Below are 15,708 nucleotides of genomic sequence, written 5' to 3'. Positions count from 1 at the left end.
TGGATAGTTAATGAATACTACCTATACCTTTCTAATTAAGCTAATCAAACCCTTAGCATGACACAGCAAATGAGTTTCTGAGTGTTTTATGGTCTTGTTTTCACTCAGTTTTCTTCCCTAGTAATTTCTTTATTTTCTGGGTGAGGAAAGTTGTTGTATCACTCAGTTTTCAATTTGCATCTTAATTGCGACGTGTCATCACCCCATTGGGTCAAAATCTAAGTGATATCCAGATTAAAAATAACCCGGATGATATGTACTGATCATTGGATTTTAAGACAAGTTAGACAGGCCCGGCCCTTTTAACCCACCTTACCATCCTGGGCTTTTGTGTGCTCCCCCAGTAAACCTCAAAGTAGAAGAACCAGTGAGGTCAACCAGATACCAGAGCACACGCACGAAGGCATGATCCGTATTCCGGTGGTCAGTGGCAGAAGCATAATCTGACCAAGCAAGGCAACCAGGAGATTCCACTGGTGCCACGTCGTTCACACAAGCAAAGTGGAATCGGTTATCGGTGTTCCTCCCTCACCACTTTCTTGTTTCTTCTCCATCTCCGCACGCTTGCGGAAACGCGAAGTATTCAAGCTTGATGGTCCGGTTCGAGGACTCTGTCATTGTCCATCCAGTAAATTATTAAAAAATACTATGATCAGCTTTGCCCGCGACCAAGATCGCGGTTAGGTTATCCATGCACATCGCCTCACCTGCATGCAGGTCGAGGACCCGGGCAACACAGGCCTGGTTTGGTTCACTTGCTTAAATTTAAGCACCCGTCACATCGAATGTTTAGATACTAATTAGGAGTATTAAACGTAGACTATTTACAAAACCGATTACATAAGTGGAGACTAAACGGCGAGACGAATCTATTAAGCCTAATTAGTCCGTGATTTGACAATGTGTTGCTACAGTAAACATTTGCTAATGATGGATTAATTAGGCTTAATAGATTCGTCTCGCTGTTTAGCCTCCACTTATGTAATGAGTTTTGTAAATAGTCTACGTTTAATACTCCTAATTAGTATCTAAACATTGATGTGATACTTGCTTAAAAATAAGCAAAGGAACCAAACGGGCCCACAGGCGAGTTGTTGCCTCCTGCCTGCTCAGAAATTCTGAGCTCCCATGGAACTGGCGACCCCTTCTTTTCGCTCCTGTTGGTGGAGTTGGCGATTATGGTCCTTGTTTTTAGCATTGAAAACGTCGGCATAACCTGGATTTAGGACTAATAATGGAATTGTTTTTCATTAGAGGCAACCGATTCAGTAATGGTAGGCAGTGTTGGCTCGAGAGCCTGAATCGATCCACACGTGCGCCGGGTGTGTTCCGGAGAGTCTTCCGTTCCTGAAGCATTTTGTTGACTGCGACCTCTTGCAAGGCTCTGCCCCAAAATGCCGTAGAAATACAGAACAGGTGCCGTGAAGAAACGCGATAAACGTTCAAAGCGTGCTCGTGTGGAACACAGGAACTGAGCGCACGGCAATTTGTACCATCGGTTCTGTCTTCGACGGAATAGTCTATTACGAAATTCAGGCACGTCTTTATTTCTTTTTATTTCTTTTTAGGCGACAAGCTGATGACAAGTTAGCAGTTCTCCTCTTCAAAAAAAAATCCTCTTCAAAAAACAAGTTAGCAGTTCGGTGAATTCAAAAATGGCAGGGAAGAAAAAAAAACATGAGGGCTCCTGGCTTCATTTTGGGAGAAAAAACAGATAAAAAAAGGTTTTCCAGTTTACTGAGTTAGTCCTACCTAATCATGCGCCGAAAGAGCTCCAGCTGCAAGGGTACATTTTAGAGTTCAAATCGGGACAGCAGCTACAAACACGGGCTTCACCAAATCGTTCAGCTAACAGTCGCTTATTCTACTGCTTTCAGAAACCATGCTTCCGTGTGTCTTTGTAGCTGGTCTTTCTCACGAGGATCACAGAACGGCGTAGCTGCAAACGCTTTTGCTACCTAAAAGGTTTCATCTTTCTTTTTTTTAAAAAAAAATGAATGTGTGGTCTGCATTGCCGATCAAAATGATGTCGCTGTAAAGCTGAATCGCAATGCGACCATTTGTGAATCTGAAAACGATGCTTGCTTTTATTTTTAGTATATACGTCGGGCAACTGCTTGAGTGATGCCACGAATGACGATGGATTCCGCTGCGTGGATGACAATTAATTCATGGTAACATTTACTCAATTTCGGTGCTTGTGGTTTGTGAATTGCGATCACATTTTGTCATATGCGACGCACCCGTTTATCTGTAACCACCATTTCAGCCCACCGCGTTAATTTAACGTTGCCCAAAGTTGGAGAATTTTGCTAGATTAGTGCTCTCGGTTAGAGGGCAATTTAGGTTGTTACACCTAGGCGACCAAACGAATTTGTTCTCTGCTGCCATCACCTGATCTCCATGTGCTTTTCCAATTGTGATCTTTCGGTGAAAGATGAGTTTCGTTACGTCAGTATCTCTTTTCCCCTCTTTTCAGTGGCGTATTCTCTATTCGATCCAAGTTCTGCGTATTTTCTCGAAAGGAAGAATGCACTGCATCCTCTGCAAGTCTGCATGCTATATTTCCGTAAAGTGGTGTAATGTCATTTTCATTATCTTAAGTGCCCGAACAATGAACCATAAGACCGGCATCTGCCGCTGCCTTGCGAGTTCTGACTAGCTGTGCTAGCTCTCCTACGGGAACCGATTCGCCCGTGACCGTGAGCAACAAAACGTCAAAACACACGAGTCCACGACGCATCCTCCTGAGACTCGGAGGGCCAGAGAGGTCGCACAGTCACAGGCACCACGATGTCTCGGTCTCACGGGATCTGAGGGACGCTGAACCGAGAGCTGTGGTTCACAAGCAACAAGAACAGGAGGTCAATTTGGAGGCGCTACCACACTCGTGCTTCACAAAGAGACAGAAAACAGAATCAACAAGACGCACGCAGAATTCAGGAAGTCGTGCGCAGTCAGGGGTCTTGAGGCACCTGGTTTACTTACCAGAATGGTACGGAGTTAATGAGGCCACGACACGCTAGAGCGCCTAACCGCATGCAGAATCAGAACGCAAAGTGGTTCGCTATGTTGAGATATCCCGTTCACACCCACTGCCTTTGCCAGCGATCGATTCCGTTCAGTTTACTTTGCGATCCAAGTGTTAACACATGTGTTTGTGTATGACACGTTAGGCATGAGTTGGTTTGTAATCTAAACAATCTTGGACTTATGATACACCGGGAGATATATCTGTTATTGTAGATAGAATTGTTGCAAATCTCTCCTTTTCCGGCTAGCTATCTAAGGTTGTTAAGGTGTAATCTTGTGCCTACGTATGTAAGCCACGTGAGGGGTTATTCCTCACTTCAATCAACACGAATACATCGATTGACCCGAGTTTGGGCGACGGTGCTTCCCTCTGCCCTCTGAGTATTTCACATGGTATGCAGAGCCACAAAATTAGATCACATCTAGTAGATCCCATCCCTCCCAGCTCCGGCAATGTCAAGCTCCACATCGGCGGCCATCATGAATCCGCTTGGAGGACATTCAGTTGCAGAGAAGCTCACGAAGGCAAACTACGCAACCTGAAAGGCAAGAGTTCGTGCAGCCGTGCGTGGCACCCGTCTTGAAGGCCATCTCACAGGCGCGATCAAAGCCCCTAATGCAGAAATCGTCATCAAGTGGCAAAAAAGGAGGAGAAGAAGCCAAACCCGACGTTCGAGCAGTGGGAGGCCCAGGACCAACAGGTTCTCAGCTATCTCCTATCGTCTCTCTCCAGCAGTGTTCTATCTCAAGTTTCTTCATGCGAAACCACGGCTGAGGCTTGGAGAACTATTGAGGCGGCGTTCTCATCGCAGTCTCGTGCATGGGCTATGAATGTGCGCATTGCACTCTCCACTACCAAGAAAGATAACATGACTAATGCAGAATACTTCACCAAGATGAAGGGCCTCGGCGATGAGATGGCAGCGGCAGGAAGGGCGCTCCAAGAAGAAGAGCTCGTCGAGCACATCCTTACCGATCTAGATAAGGAGTTCACCCCCTTGGTCTCTGTTCTAGTTGTTAGGATGGAGCTTGTCTCACTTGATGAGCTGTATTCGTAGCTTCTCACTTTTGAGACCCGCCTAGAGCTAATCTATGGGGGAAGGCAACAGTAGGATCAACCAACTTCTCCAACCGCGGGCGTAGTGGCTCGCGTGGCCGCACACCAGGATATGGCCGTGGCTGCGAATCTGATAGAGGAGACAACGGCACCAATACACGTCAAGGTGGTGGCTACAACCATGGTGGCGGCAGCAGTTACAACAACTACTCCAGCCAGCGCTACTCCAACAACTAGAGCAACAGCAAACTCTTTTGCCAGGTGTGCTTCAAAAAGAACCACACGGCAGCGGAGTGCTGACATCGCTTTGAGGAAGACTTTGTTCCCGATAAGAGGCTAGCTGCTGCTGCAAACCGTGGATCTACAGTCGACCCCAACTGGTACATCGATACAGGTGCATCCGATCATGTCATCGGCGAGTTGGAAAAGCTACAGATCAGGGACAAGTACAATGGCACCGACCAAATTCTCACCGCAAGCGGTTCAGGTATGGACATTAGCCATATTGGGCACACTACTGTTCACACCCTTAGTCGTGATATTCATCTTAACAATGTTCTCTATGTTCCTTAAGCTCAAAAGAACTTAGTTTCTATCCATCGCCTTGCTACTGATAACAATGCTTTCTTAGAATCTCACCCGAACTTCTTTTTGGTAAAGGACCAGGTCACGAAGAGCATCATCCTTGAAGGGAAAAGCCGCAATACCCTTTTCCTGCTCCATCCAATAAACAAGTCTACACTACCACCAAAGTTCCCTTCACCAGGTGGCATAGTCGTCTGGGTCATCCTTCATCTTTCATAGTTAAATAAGTTATCAGTAGAAATAATCTTTCTTGTTTAGATGAATCATCTAGCAACTCGGTGTGTGATGCCTGTCAACAGGAGAAAAGTCATCAATTACCCAATTCAAGATCCAATAGTGTTTCTAAATTTCCTTTGAAGTTTGTCTTTTCCGATGTGTGAAGGTCTGCTCCTGAATCTGTTGGGAGAAAACATTACTATGTAAGCTCTATTAATAAATTTAGTAAATTTACTTGGATCTATCTTATCGAGTATAAGTCCGAAGTGTTCCAAAAATTCCATGAATTTCAGATTATGGTAGAACGCCTATTTGATCGAAAAAATTTTGTTGTACAAAGCGAAAGGGGAGGTGAGTATGAGAGGCTCAATTCCTTTTTTACAAATATTGGCATAGTTCATCACGTATCTTGCCTACACACACCAACAAAACAGCTCAGCTAAGCGCAAGCATCGGTACATCGTAGAAGTAGGCCTATCCTTGCTGTCTCACGCATCCATGCCCCTAAAATATTGGGATGAAGCTTTTGCTGCTGCAGTTTTTCTAATCAATCGTGTGTCAAGCAAAGTCATTCATCTATCCACTCCCTTAGAACTCCTGTACAAGCAGAAACTGGACTATTCATCCATGAGAACCTTCGGGTGTGCGTGTTGGCCTCATCTACGACCCTATAACTCACATAAGCTCCAGTTTCGATCCAAGCAATGCGTGTTCTTGGGTTATAGCACGCTTCATAAAGGGAAAAGGGTTCAAGTGTTTAGATGTATCCATAGGACACATTTACATCTCTCGAGGTGTCATCTTTAATGAAAACGTATTTCCTTTCTCCCAACTACATCCTAATGTAGGAGCTAGACTCCAGGCTGAAATCATCCAGCTTTCTCCCTCTCTTTGGCTACCTAATCATTTTTCTAGGGGTGAACGTGTAGCTAACCAAGATGCTAATGATCCATCTAACAGTGTTGATGAGATGTCTGAGCTACAGGAAGAAAACTAGGGAGAAAACACTGAAGCAATCCCTTAAGGTGAACGTGTAGCTAACCAAGATGCTAATGATCCATCTAATAGTGTTGATGAGATGTCTGAGATACAGGAAGAAAATCAGGGAGAAAACACTGAAGCAATCCCTCAAGAACAGCCGCAGAACACAACAAATATTGGAGCTCCACCCGTCGCAGAACACGAAGAGGATCACAACAAGTCTACAGTGCGTCAGGACACAAGATCGCCTTCGGGATCGGTGCCAAGAGCAGGGCAGACAGATCCTGCCAGCCTCAACAAAGCGGCTGCCTCCACGCGTCCCCGGTCGGGCGCGCCTGAACCGACACCGCCCGCGTCGGATTCCAACCCCAGCGCATCGGGCCGCAATGCGCGTCCAATGCTAGGCAGGAGCGTTATGGAGCCACGCGCGCTTGACGCAAGATGCGAGGGGAGCCAATAAGGCCATCCCACGCGTCAGCAAGATTCGACAACGACTGCGCCGTCGTCCCAGGATCATCTTCAGGCAGGATCTTCTGTGGCCAGCAACGGTATGACACCACCCAGAACCAGACTTCAAAGTGGCATTCGTAAATAGAAGGCTTATACAGACGGCATAGTTCGTTATGGTCTTTTTACCAACACCAGAGAACCATGTAATCTAGATGAAGCTTTAGCTAACAATAATTGGAGGCATGCAATGGAATTGGAACATGATGCTCTCATGAAGAATAAAACATGGCACTTAGTTCCTCCACAAAAGGGTAGAAATATCATTGGATGCAAATGGGTGTACAAGATTAAAAGAAAATCAGATGGGAGGTTAGATAGATACAAGGCAAGATTGATAGCAAAGGGGTTTAAGCAACAATATGGCATTGATTATGAGGATACTTTTAGTCTTGTAGTAAAAGCTGCTACCATAAGAATTGTTCTATGTATTGCTATATCACGGGGTTGGAGTCTTAGACAACTTGATGTTCAGAATGCTTTTCTTCATGGGTTCCTAGAAGAAGTCTACATGCAGCAGCCACTAGGTTTTGAAGATCCAACCAAACCGAATTATGTTTGTAAACTTGACAAGGCTTTATATGGTCTCAAGCAGGCTCCTTGAGCATGGTACTCAAGGCTAAGTACAAAGCTGATCAGTCTTGGGTTCCAGGCATCAAAGGCAGACATGTCACTCTTTTTCTATAATAAAGGCGGTGTTATCATATTTGTTCTTATTTATGTAGATGACATAATTGTGGCTAGCTTAGTAGAAAAAGCCACGTCCGCTCTACTGTGTGACTTAAAAGAAGAGTTTGCTCTCAAGGACTTCGGTGAGCTTCATTATTTCTTGGGCATAGAAGTCAGTAAGGTACATGATGGTATAATTCTAACTCAAGATAAATATGCATCAGACTTGTTAAAGAGAGTCAATATATCTGATTGTAAGCCAGTAGCAACTCCTATGTCTACAAGTGAGAAATTATCTCTACATGAGGGTTCTCTTTTGGGTCCAAAAGATGTAACAAATTATAGAAGTGTTATAGGGGTATTGCTGGGCAGCAGTAAAGAAAATTTGAGATACATAAAGTAGTGCACACGGCAGCAGTAAAGAGAATTTTGAGATACATAAAGTAGTGCACACGGCTGGGATTGAGAATCCACAAGTCGTCTTCTACTTTGGTAAGTGTATTTTTAGACACAGATTGGGCTGGCAGTATTGATGATCGGCGTTCTACAGGAGGATTTGCTGTGATCTTAGGGTCAAATTTGATATCTTGGTGTGCGAGAAAATAAGCAGCAGTTTCAAGGTCTAGTACGGAGTCTGAGTACAAAGCAATAGCAAATGCTATTGCTGAAGTCATGTGGATTTAGACACTACTCTATGAGTTAAAGATTAAAAGTCCACAAGCTGCAAAGTTGTGGTGTGATAATATTGGAGCTAAGTATTTATCTGCCAATCCTATCTTCCATGCTAGAACTAAACATATTGAGGTGGACTATCACTTCGTCAGAGAACAAGTGACACAGAAGCTCTTAGAGATAAGATATGTTTCTTCTGGAGATCAAGTAGCAGATGGGTTTACAAAGGTTCTACCTGTTTGGCTACTGGAAATTTCAAAAGCAATCTTAACCTAACAAGGTTATGATTGAGGGAGTGATATCAACTGGTAGGAACCCACTAGGGTGATTCCCGATCTTTCAATGAGAGAAAAAGAATAACTCGATTGGTGGATGGAGACGACGTTCACGGTCCGACTACAGCCTTTCAAGGATGCTGCACCTTAGCAGCTGATACACCATCTCCAATAGCTGTCGTGATCTTGTGGAGCGCGTCACTCGGCCATTAGGGCACTCGTCCTGCAAGCAATCGAAGAACTAGCAAGAACAAGTATAACAAGTACTGAATTACTAGATGTAGATGAAGCAAACTCAATCTCAAATAAGGTGGGGTTCAGAAGACAAGAAGACGGGCGGCTGATCCAGCACGCGCGCTTACAAGCAATTAGCGAGAGCTAAACTTGATCTAAACAAAACCTAATCTGTTTTTGGTGGCTCTAATCCTTACTAATGCCTAGGAGGACGACCAGGGGGTCCTGGTGTTGTGCTCCAACCCTAGGATACGTCCTTATTGGATCCGACTTGATACAAGGCACATCGGGCCAAAATAAGGCGACGCAGCACCTTTGACAGAAAAACCTCTCGATAGCAATTTGGTCATTGCACCCCCCTTAGGAAAGATAGGGATTTAAGTCCAAATCCATGTGAAAATAGACTTCATAAGGATTTCAAGGAGTACTTGAACGCCCAGAACGGATTCCGGATAAGGTCGTGGCGGCCATTGCAAGTTGGTGCAGAGCTGCAGTCCGAATCCAGCTCCAAAACGTGTTGGATTTGATCTCTTTCTTTCGTTAGGCCAAAAATGACGAGGTGGCCTGGTGGAGGACGTTGGTAATACTTGGACTTGACCTCCAATCAACTTCTTTGGTCCTCCGTAGCTTCCATGTATGTTTAACACTCTTTTTGATCCACGTATGTATTTCTGAAAATGACAATGAACACACATCATAGTGCAACATCAATTCATCAAATGTATCGAATACAATTTTGATAAAGAATTATTTCACCTTTGAATCAAAATTTGCTAATGTGGTTGTATCCGAGCAGGTGATGTCCTCATCAGGAAGGATGTTAACATATGTGTTTGTGTATGACACATAAGCATGAGTTGGTTTGTAATCTAAACAACCTTGGACTTGTGATAGGCCGGGAGACATCTGTTGTTGTAGATAGAATTATTGTAAATCTCTTCTCTTCCGGCTAGCTCTCCAAGGTTGTTAAGGTGTAATCTTATGCGTACATATGTAAGCCACGTGAGGGGCTATTCCTCACTTCAATCAACACGAATACATCGATTGACTCGAATTTGGACGACGGTGCTTCCCTCTGCCCTCTGAGTATTTTCACACCAAGTTCATTCTACTGTAAGCTGGTTCCTTCAGACTTCAGAGACCCTTCAAGGCACAGGGCGCGCTTTCATGATCTGTGACATCCCTCCAGGCCGTCGTCAGACAATCAGGTCGCCTGCGAAGTTCCTCTCGAGCAAGTGCACCTCAACTTCCATGCTGTGCTACATAAAGCACCGGGGCTGCTAAGCATCGTGCAAGAGGCATAAAGGAAGCACACCTCTGAAGGGAGCTTTGTTTGGCTTCCCGACGGTTTCCTGCCGTCACTGTGGGAGAGAACTCCGATCCAGCACGTCTTCCCTTCTTGCAGACAGTCCCACGCCAAGTGGCAACAGCACCGCCATCCCTTTTGCATGTGGACTCGTGGTGGTGTTCGCCCCTAGTTTCCTTCCCTGCAATCATCCAAGTCAACTAGCTCCCGAGTCCTAACGTTCTCCGCTGCCGGTAGCCGGCGTGCTCGCTCGGAGGAACAAGCCGGATGGATCTGCCAGTTCACCATCCGATCCAGCCAGACACCGCTACTAAAATGCCCTCGCCGTCGCGATGGCGTCACACGGAACAGGAGCGCCGACACGTACGTCTCACCGATCAAGCCCGAACCGAACCAATCATTAGTCGGTAGGCCGTGGTAGCGCATTGACGTGCTGTTCACTACTCGAACTAGCCGCGGCGAGGTTGGCGACCTGACAGTTTCTCCCCTGAGTACCTGCTGGCTGCTGTACAAGTACAAGGGTAGGTCGTGGATCCCTTCTCTGCAGTTAGTTCGCCGGTCGGTTTCTCGTTTTCTGGTAGATACCAGTACAGTATAGGGGTCTAGTGTAGGTGGTACGTGATACAATACGCAGATAGGTCGTCGTTAGATATATATCTCTGAAACGGCGAGATCAGCCGTTGCAATCTCATACCCCAATGTTTATCGGAGTAATCATGATTAATAACTAATACTATAATCAAACACGGTCCGTTGTGTACATCCACACACAGCTAGCTTCTACATTAGAGATACGACCTTCATGTCTAAGTCACCAAGCCACCAAGAGGGAGCGTGTCCAGAACATGCACCGGCCACGGCCGCACTGTTAGCCGATCAAAGTCTACTCTACTCGGACGGTCGGACGCGCATGCTAATGCGGCGCATCGCGTCGATCATCCTAAAACTGCTAGCGACGTACTCCTAGCAGAGAGTCGCGCACCGGCAACGAAGTTCTGCGGCGCGCGCGGCACCGACGAGGCAGCCGCCGCCGCCAGGCGCCAGCCCGCCACCGAAACAAACCGGCAGGCGCAACGACCTGCAGCAAGCACGCGGCAACGCCACCGCGGCTTCATGCGCTGTCCGTCCCAGCCGCAAAACCAAGCGCGCGCGCCGCGGCTAAGCGTCCGGGTGCTGGCGCCGTGTCACCAGCGATGGCCCGTGCCGCGCCCGCGCCCCGCTGGGAATCCCCGGCAAAAGCCGCGTTCCCACCGCGACCGCCCGGGCCGGCGGGGCCCCGATCCGGCCGAGATCCCCCGCGCCACCGCGTTCAGACCGGGAGGACCCCACGGCGCCCGCCCACAGGCCCCTTTCCAACTCGGCGTCCACGCAGGACTTGCCCGGCCACGTCGGAGGCCGCGAAACGTTAGGTGCACCGCGCGGGGAACGGTCGCGCCTGCCCGCCTCCCAGAGTCCCCTGTTCCCCCGAAACTATAAAACCACGCCTCCCGACGGAGCCGGTCGCCCAAAGACCACCTAATCACTCCGAACCAAAAGCTCAAGCAGCAGCATCCCGCAGAGAGCAGCGGCGCCGGCGGCGGCAACAGAGCAGCGTCAACAGAGAAGGGCGTCGATGGGCAACTGCGCGGTCACGCAGCACGCCGTGACGTCGTGGGCGGACGACGGCGAGTGGGACGTGCCGGCGGAGGCGGCCGAGGAGGAGGCCGCGGGGACGAGCGGGAGGAAGGACCACGCGGCGGCGGAGGTGACGATCCGGATCACCCGGAAGCAGCTCCAGGAGCTGATGGACAAGAGGGCCGGCGGCCTCCAGGGGCTCAAGAGCCGGCGGGCCGCGGCGCAGCTGCTGGCCGACGTCATGAACGCCGGGCAGGTCTACCACCACCTCAACCACTGCAAGGCGGCGCACTGGAAGCCCAAGCTGCAGAGCATCCCGGAGGCCGTCGAGTCATGATTCCCTGGTTGTGGCTCCTCTTCGTTTCCGGTTGCTTCTTCGTAGCTGCAGTCTCTGTCGGTAGATCGCACATCGCAGGCGGCTTCTTGGGTGGCTTGCGTGTCATTCTTTGTGTTCGGATGCAATATGCGACGAACGATGTACAGTATAGTAGGATTAGTGCGACGATGTAAATGAGACGTCCGTTATGCTCGCACCAAAACTTGAAAAAGAAGTGTGAATTTCATGAGCAGTTACCCATGCTTTCACGAAGCAGAGCACAGATCAATGACTCATGGCAATGGTCAACTAGACTACGGTCTAAATTCTACTCTTTGTATGCCCCCCTACGCTTTTGTATGGCCGTGGTACCATGCAGAGCCTGGACTAATAACAGTATGAATGCATATACTGATGCATTCCGCTTCATTCAAAGGCCACTATTACAGCAGGGAATGTTTATTTCGCTTGCTTCACGCAAGAGGCAACAGTATATATGTGGCATTTCATTCTCATAGTGTTGGGATACTTTTGTTTTTTTTTTGCTTACTGAGCTAATCTAATGCATTAGTTTCGCTATCTTTCGTGTTCAGGAACGTCTCGGTTAATTAATTGTGTTCATGCTTCTTCAAGATGAATTTCCAGGCAGTGTTCAAAAGATGATCAGGAGCTACTTAGGAAAATTCAGTAAGAACCACTGGTTAGGAAAAAGGGGTCATCTTTTTGGTGAGACGTGACCCAAAGAGGCAAAGAACCAAATGAAAATGCCCAAATGACTCAGCTCATCATTCTGTCGGGATGAGGGCCACCCTCACTACAAAATGATCCACGCACTTCGCAGGTCAAAATTTACCATGAACTAACCCCGGCCGCTTAGTGCTTACAATAAAGAGATGGAGGTGAAAATGGGCGGTCCACATTAGCAGTAGGTGCGCACCAACACGTTGACAAGACGAGGTCCAAATCAAGGTTGCTCGACGTAGCAATCATCCGATTAAACCCCCAAGTGGTGGCCGTAATGTTGCTGTCGTTTTGACCGCGCGCGGGCGTTGCTTGATGCTCTCTGGGCCCCGCGCCCTCCAGAGCTCTGGAAGTGGCATTTTCCAGCAACGTGACAACCAGGTACGTGTGTCTTCTAACCACTATTGACACGACGTATTTTCGGTGTACTGAAGCTTCAGGGCTGGTAGTGGTTAACAGATGCAGAGCAACTGTTAGGTCAAATAAATTTCTCGTGGACTTTTATTGCAAGATGAATTGTAGTTCCATGGAAAAAGGAATGAAAAGGACAATACAGGACCAGGCTGACGCTAAAATGACGCAATAATGTTCCACGCTTAAACTCAATTCAAGCATGTTAATCGGATCTGAATATTCAGCTAGGCAGCAATTCCCTCGAGGCATTTCTTTTGTATGAATGGATATTCATAACAAAGGCTCTCGTCGCAGAGTAGTAGTACAAGTGTCAACCGACGCTAGAAGATTTATATATACGCATATAGGAAGTGAAGCATTTCATATAGTTGATTGACTGCCGCTATTACATCTGCAGATATACTGACGTGGGTATCATAAATAAGAATGCTCGTGCCCCGTGCGGGAGGTGACCGAAAATAACTATATTACTTGCTTCACAAAATCCGTCTAAAAAAACATGTGGAATGACATTGTCCTTCACAAGTCCAACGAGCAAGGGTACGTAAGCATGTACATTTTGTAATCACGCATGCATGACCGTCAATTGGCAACAAGTTCTTCTCGAACTTGTTATTAACACGAGAGAATTCCCTGTATGCCATTGAAAATTTAATCTATGCCTTCTATGCCATCGAAATTTAGATGATCCCTTCGGTACCCATCAAAAAATTAACTCCAAAAAAAGTTGCGAAATTGGCTATCCTCGGGAAAAACTGCTACCCACCTCCGCGATGCCGCCGGCCCCGGCGGCGCCGCCCCGGATCCTCCACCGCCCCCAGCCCCCCACAGCCAGCCCTCCCTGCCACCAGCAGATCCCCCCCTACGCCTCCCCCGCGGCACCGCCCCCTCCGCCCTCACCCAGCTCCTTCTCTCCCTCCTTCTGGAGAGAGTCTCCACCGCCGCCACCACCCAGATCCGCTTTTTCCGGCTACCTCGACGACCTCCCCGTCCCGGAAACTCCCCAACCCATCCGTGCCTCGCCCTCCTACGCGGAGATTGTCCGCCGGTCACCTCCCCGCTCCCTCAACCTCCACCTTGGCGGACGCACCCCCATCCCGCCCACGACACGCCTCGCTGCGCCTAGATCCGCCGTTCTCCCTCCAAGATCCACAGTTATTGCGGCGCCCCGCCGTTCCTCTGTCATCGATCCCCCTGCAGGGTGCGCGGATTCGCGACGTCGCCTCGCTGGATCCGCCTTTACTCACCCCTTCCCCCCCCCCCCCCCCCCGCAGCTCCACCTTTACCTCGTCGGCCACCCAACCCTCCGCCTACCGTGTTAATGCCCCTCCGGCTGCAGCCTCGCGCCGCGCTGGGCCCTCGAGCCCCGTGCACCTGCGCCGCATCCCACCCCCAGCTCTGAGCGACGAGGAGCCTGGCTGGACCCATGTGGTCAACCGCCGCAGGGGCTCACCGAGGAAGAAGCCTCTGCCCGGGCGTCCTGTGCATTCATGGCGGCACCCTCCCATGCCACCTACTCGCCTGCGACAGGGGCATTCAAGCAGGGCGCCGCTGGCCCGTTCGCTACCCAAAGCTATCTTCCTCCACCGCACTCAAGGACGCTGCTTCCGCTGCCTCGGCCGGGATCACCGCGCCAGCTCCTGCAGAGACCCCATTCGCTGCCTCAGGTGCCTCCAGCAGGGGCACAAGCTTTCCTTCTGTCGCACTTTCCTCCCACCAAGACACGCCTCTGCTTCAACAACCTCACCGTCCCAGAAGACCTCCCCCACCAAACCACGTCGCAGGCCCCCACCTCGACGACAACAGCCGCTGCCGCCCCCTGGCCACCACAGTTCCTCGAGGATGAAGAACTTCTCTGTTGGTGACCCGGCACTCCGGCCAGATGAAGACAGGCTCCATATCCCCACCTCCTTCGAGCTGGAGCGGGAGCTGCGAGACTGGGAGGGATGTGCGCTGGTCACCTGGGCCATGCGTGTCCCCCCCCCCAACACCACATCGCGACATCTGGAGGAGGCCCTCGTCGCAGACTTCAGGCTGCGGCCAGGCGACGTTGACGTCACCAGACACCGGCCGGAGGCGTTCCTCATCCGCTTCCAGAACAGGAGAAGCTGCGAAGAGGTCAACGCAAAAGGCAAGTTCAAGTGCCGCGGCGCGGATGTCTGCGTTCGGCCATGGAGGAGTCTCACGGGTGCTCTCGGGGCTGCACTCTTTTACAGAGTGCGCCTGGTCCTTGACGGTGTTCCGCGCCATGCCTGGCAGCCGGAGCTCGTCGAGAGAATCGTCGGCCGCACTTGCTCGCTCCAATGTGTTGACACTAACCTGCTCCACCCGACGGACACCCGTGGCATTGAGCTTTGGGCCTGGACGGCTGACCCAAGCAAGATCCCCAAGGTTATGTGGCTCATCTTCACTACTGGAGCCTTGGATGCTTCTTCCTCTTCTGTGCAGGTCTCGGAGACACCCCCCCGGCGATGGCAGCGGGGAATCAAGCACCGGGTCATCATCCACATTTGGGAAATCCATGATTTCTCCAAAGTGTCTGCGGACCGTGATGACCCGGACCTTGCTGTGGGAGAGCCGGAGCGACGGCAACTTCCCTGGTTTTGGGGCGTCCGCGACGGCGACCAAGTCCCCACGGCCGCCTTCGAGCCGTTCCACCACCCTCCACCACCGCGCGTCCAGGAGCGGCGCAACGAGCGTGAGGAGGAAGATAGGCGTGACAGAGCGCGCCGGGACCGCGTCGACGACCACCCGGCTTTCCGCGGCGCCCACAACAGCAACAACTTCGACGACGACGACGACGACGAGAGGGACTCCTGGCCGCGCGACCGCCACGGCCACGCGCGGCGGACCGACACCAGCTTCGGCCGTCGCCACGACGGCTCACGCCGTGAACGTTCACGCTCCCCGCATCGCCAAAACAGGGGCTCCGACACCTATGGCGGCCGCCGCCGCCACAGCCACAACGACGACGACAAGCCGATGTCGGCCGACGAGCTTGAAGCGCAACGTCAACGACACCTTAAGCTCCTCTTCTCTCTCCAGGTTGCCACCATGGAGGAGGCGGCAAGCAAGCTTCTTAACCTGC

The 15,708-nt window shown here is 50.0% G+C and overlaps 1 protein-coding gene and 1 non-coding gene across 2 annotated transcripts; both read left to right on the top strand.

The window, feature by feature from the left end:
- The first annotated feature begins 3,968 nt into the window (after nt 1-3,968).
- On the top strand, nt 3,969-4,107 carry LOC117859395 (small nucleolar RNA Z247). The gene has a single exon (XR_004641190.1). It is a non-coding gene; the product is annotated as a small nucleolar RNA Z247 (small nucleolar RNA).
- A 6,917-nt stretch (nt 4,108-11,024) lies between these two features.
- Nucleotides 11,025-11,718, top strand: LOC117858058 (uncharacterized). Its single transcript, XM_034741042.2, has one exon. It carries the CDS (start codon nt 11,148-11,150, stop codon nt 11,484-11,486), a length of 339 nt encoding a protein of 112 aa, XP_034596933.1. The 5' UTR covers nt 11,025-11,147; the 3' UTR covers nt 11,487-11,718.
- Nucleotides 11,719-15,708: the final 3,990 nt, after the last annotated feature.

Source organism: Setaria viridis, chromosome 5, assembly GCF_005286985.2.
Source record: "Setaria viridis chromosome 5, Setaria_viridis_v4.0, whole genome shotgun sequence".
Lineage (NCBI taxonomy): Eukaryota > Viridiplantae > Streptophyta > Magnoliopsida > Poales > Poaceae > Setaria > Setaria viridis.
Note: the sequence above shows the minus strand (reverse complement) of the source record. Positions and strands in the feature narration are given on the sequence as shown.

Bases quoted from the DNA above. Each gene is read 5' to 3' on its own strand.
- LOC117858058 (XM_034741042.2), top strand. From the start codon at position 11,148: ATGGGCAACTGCGCGGTCACGCAGCACGCCGTGACGTCGTGGGCGGAC.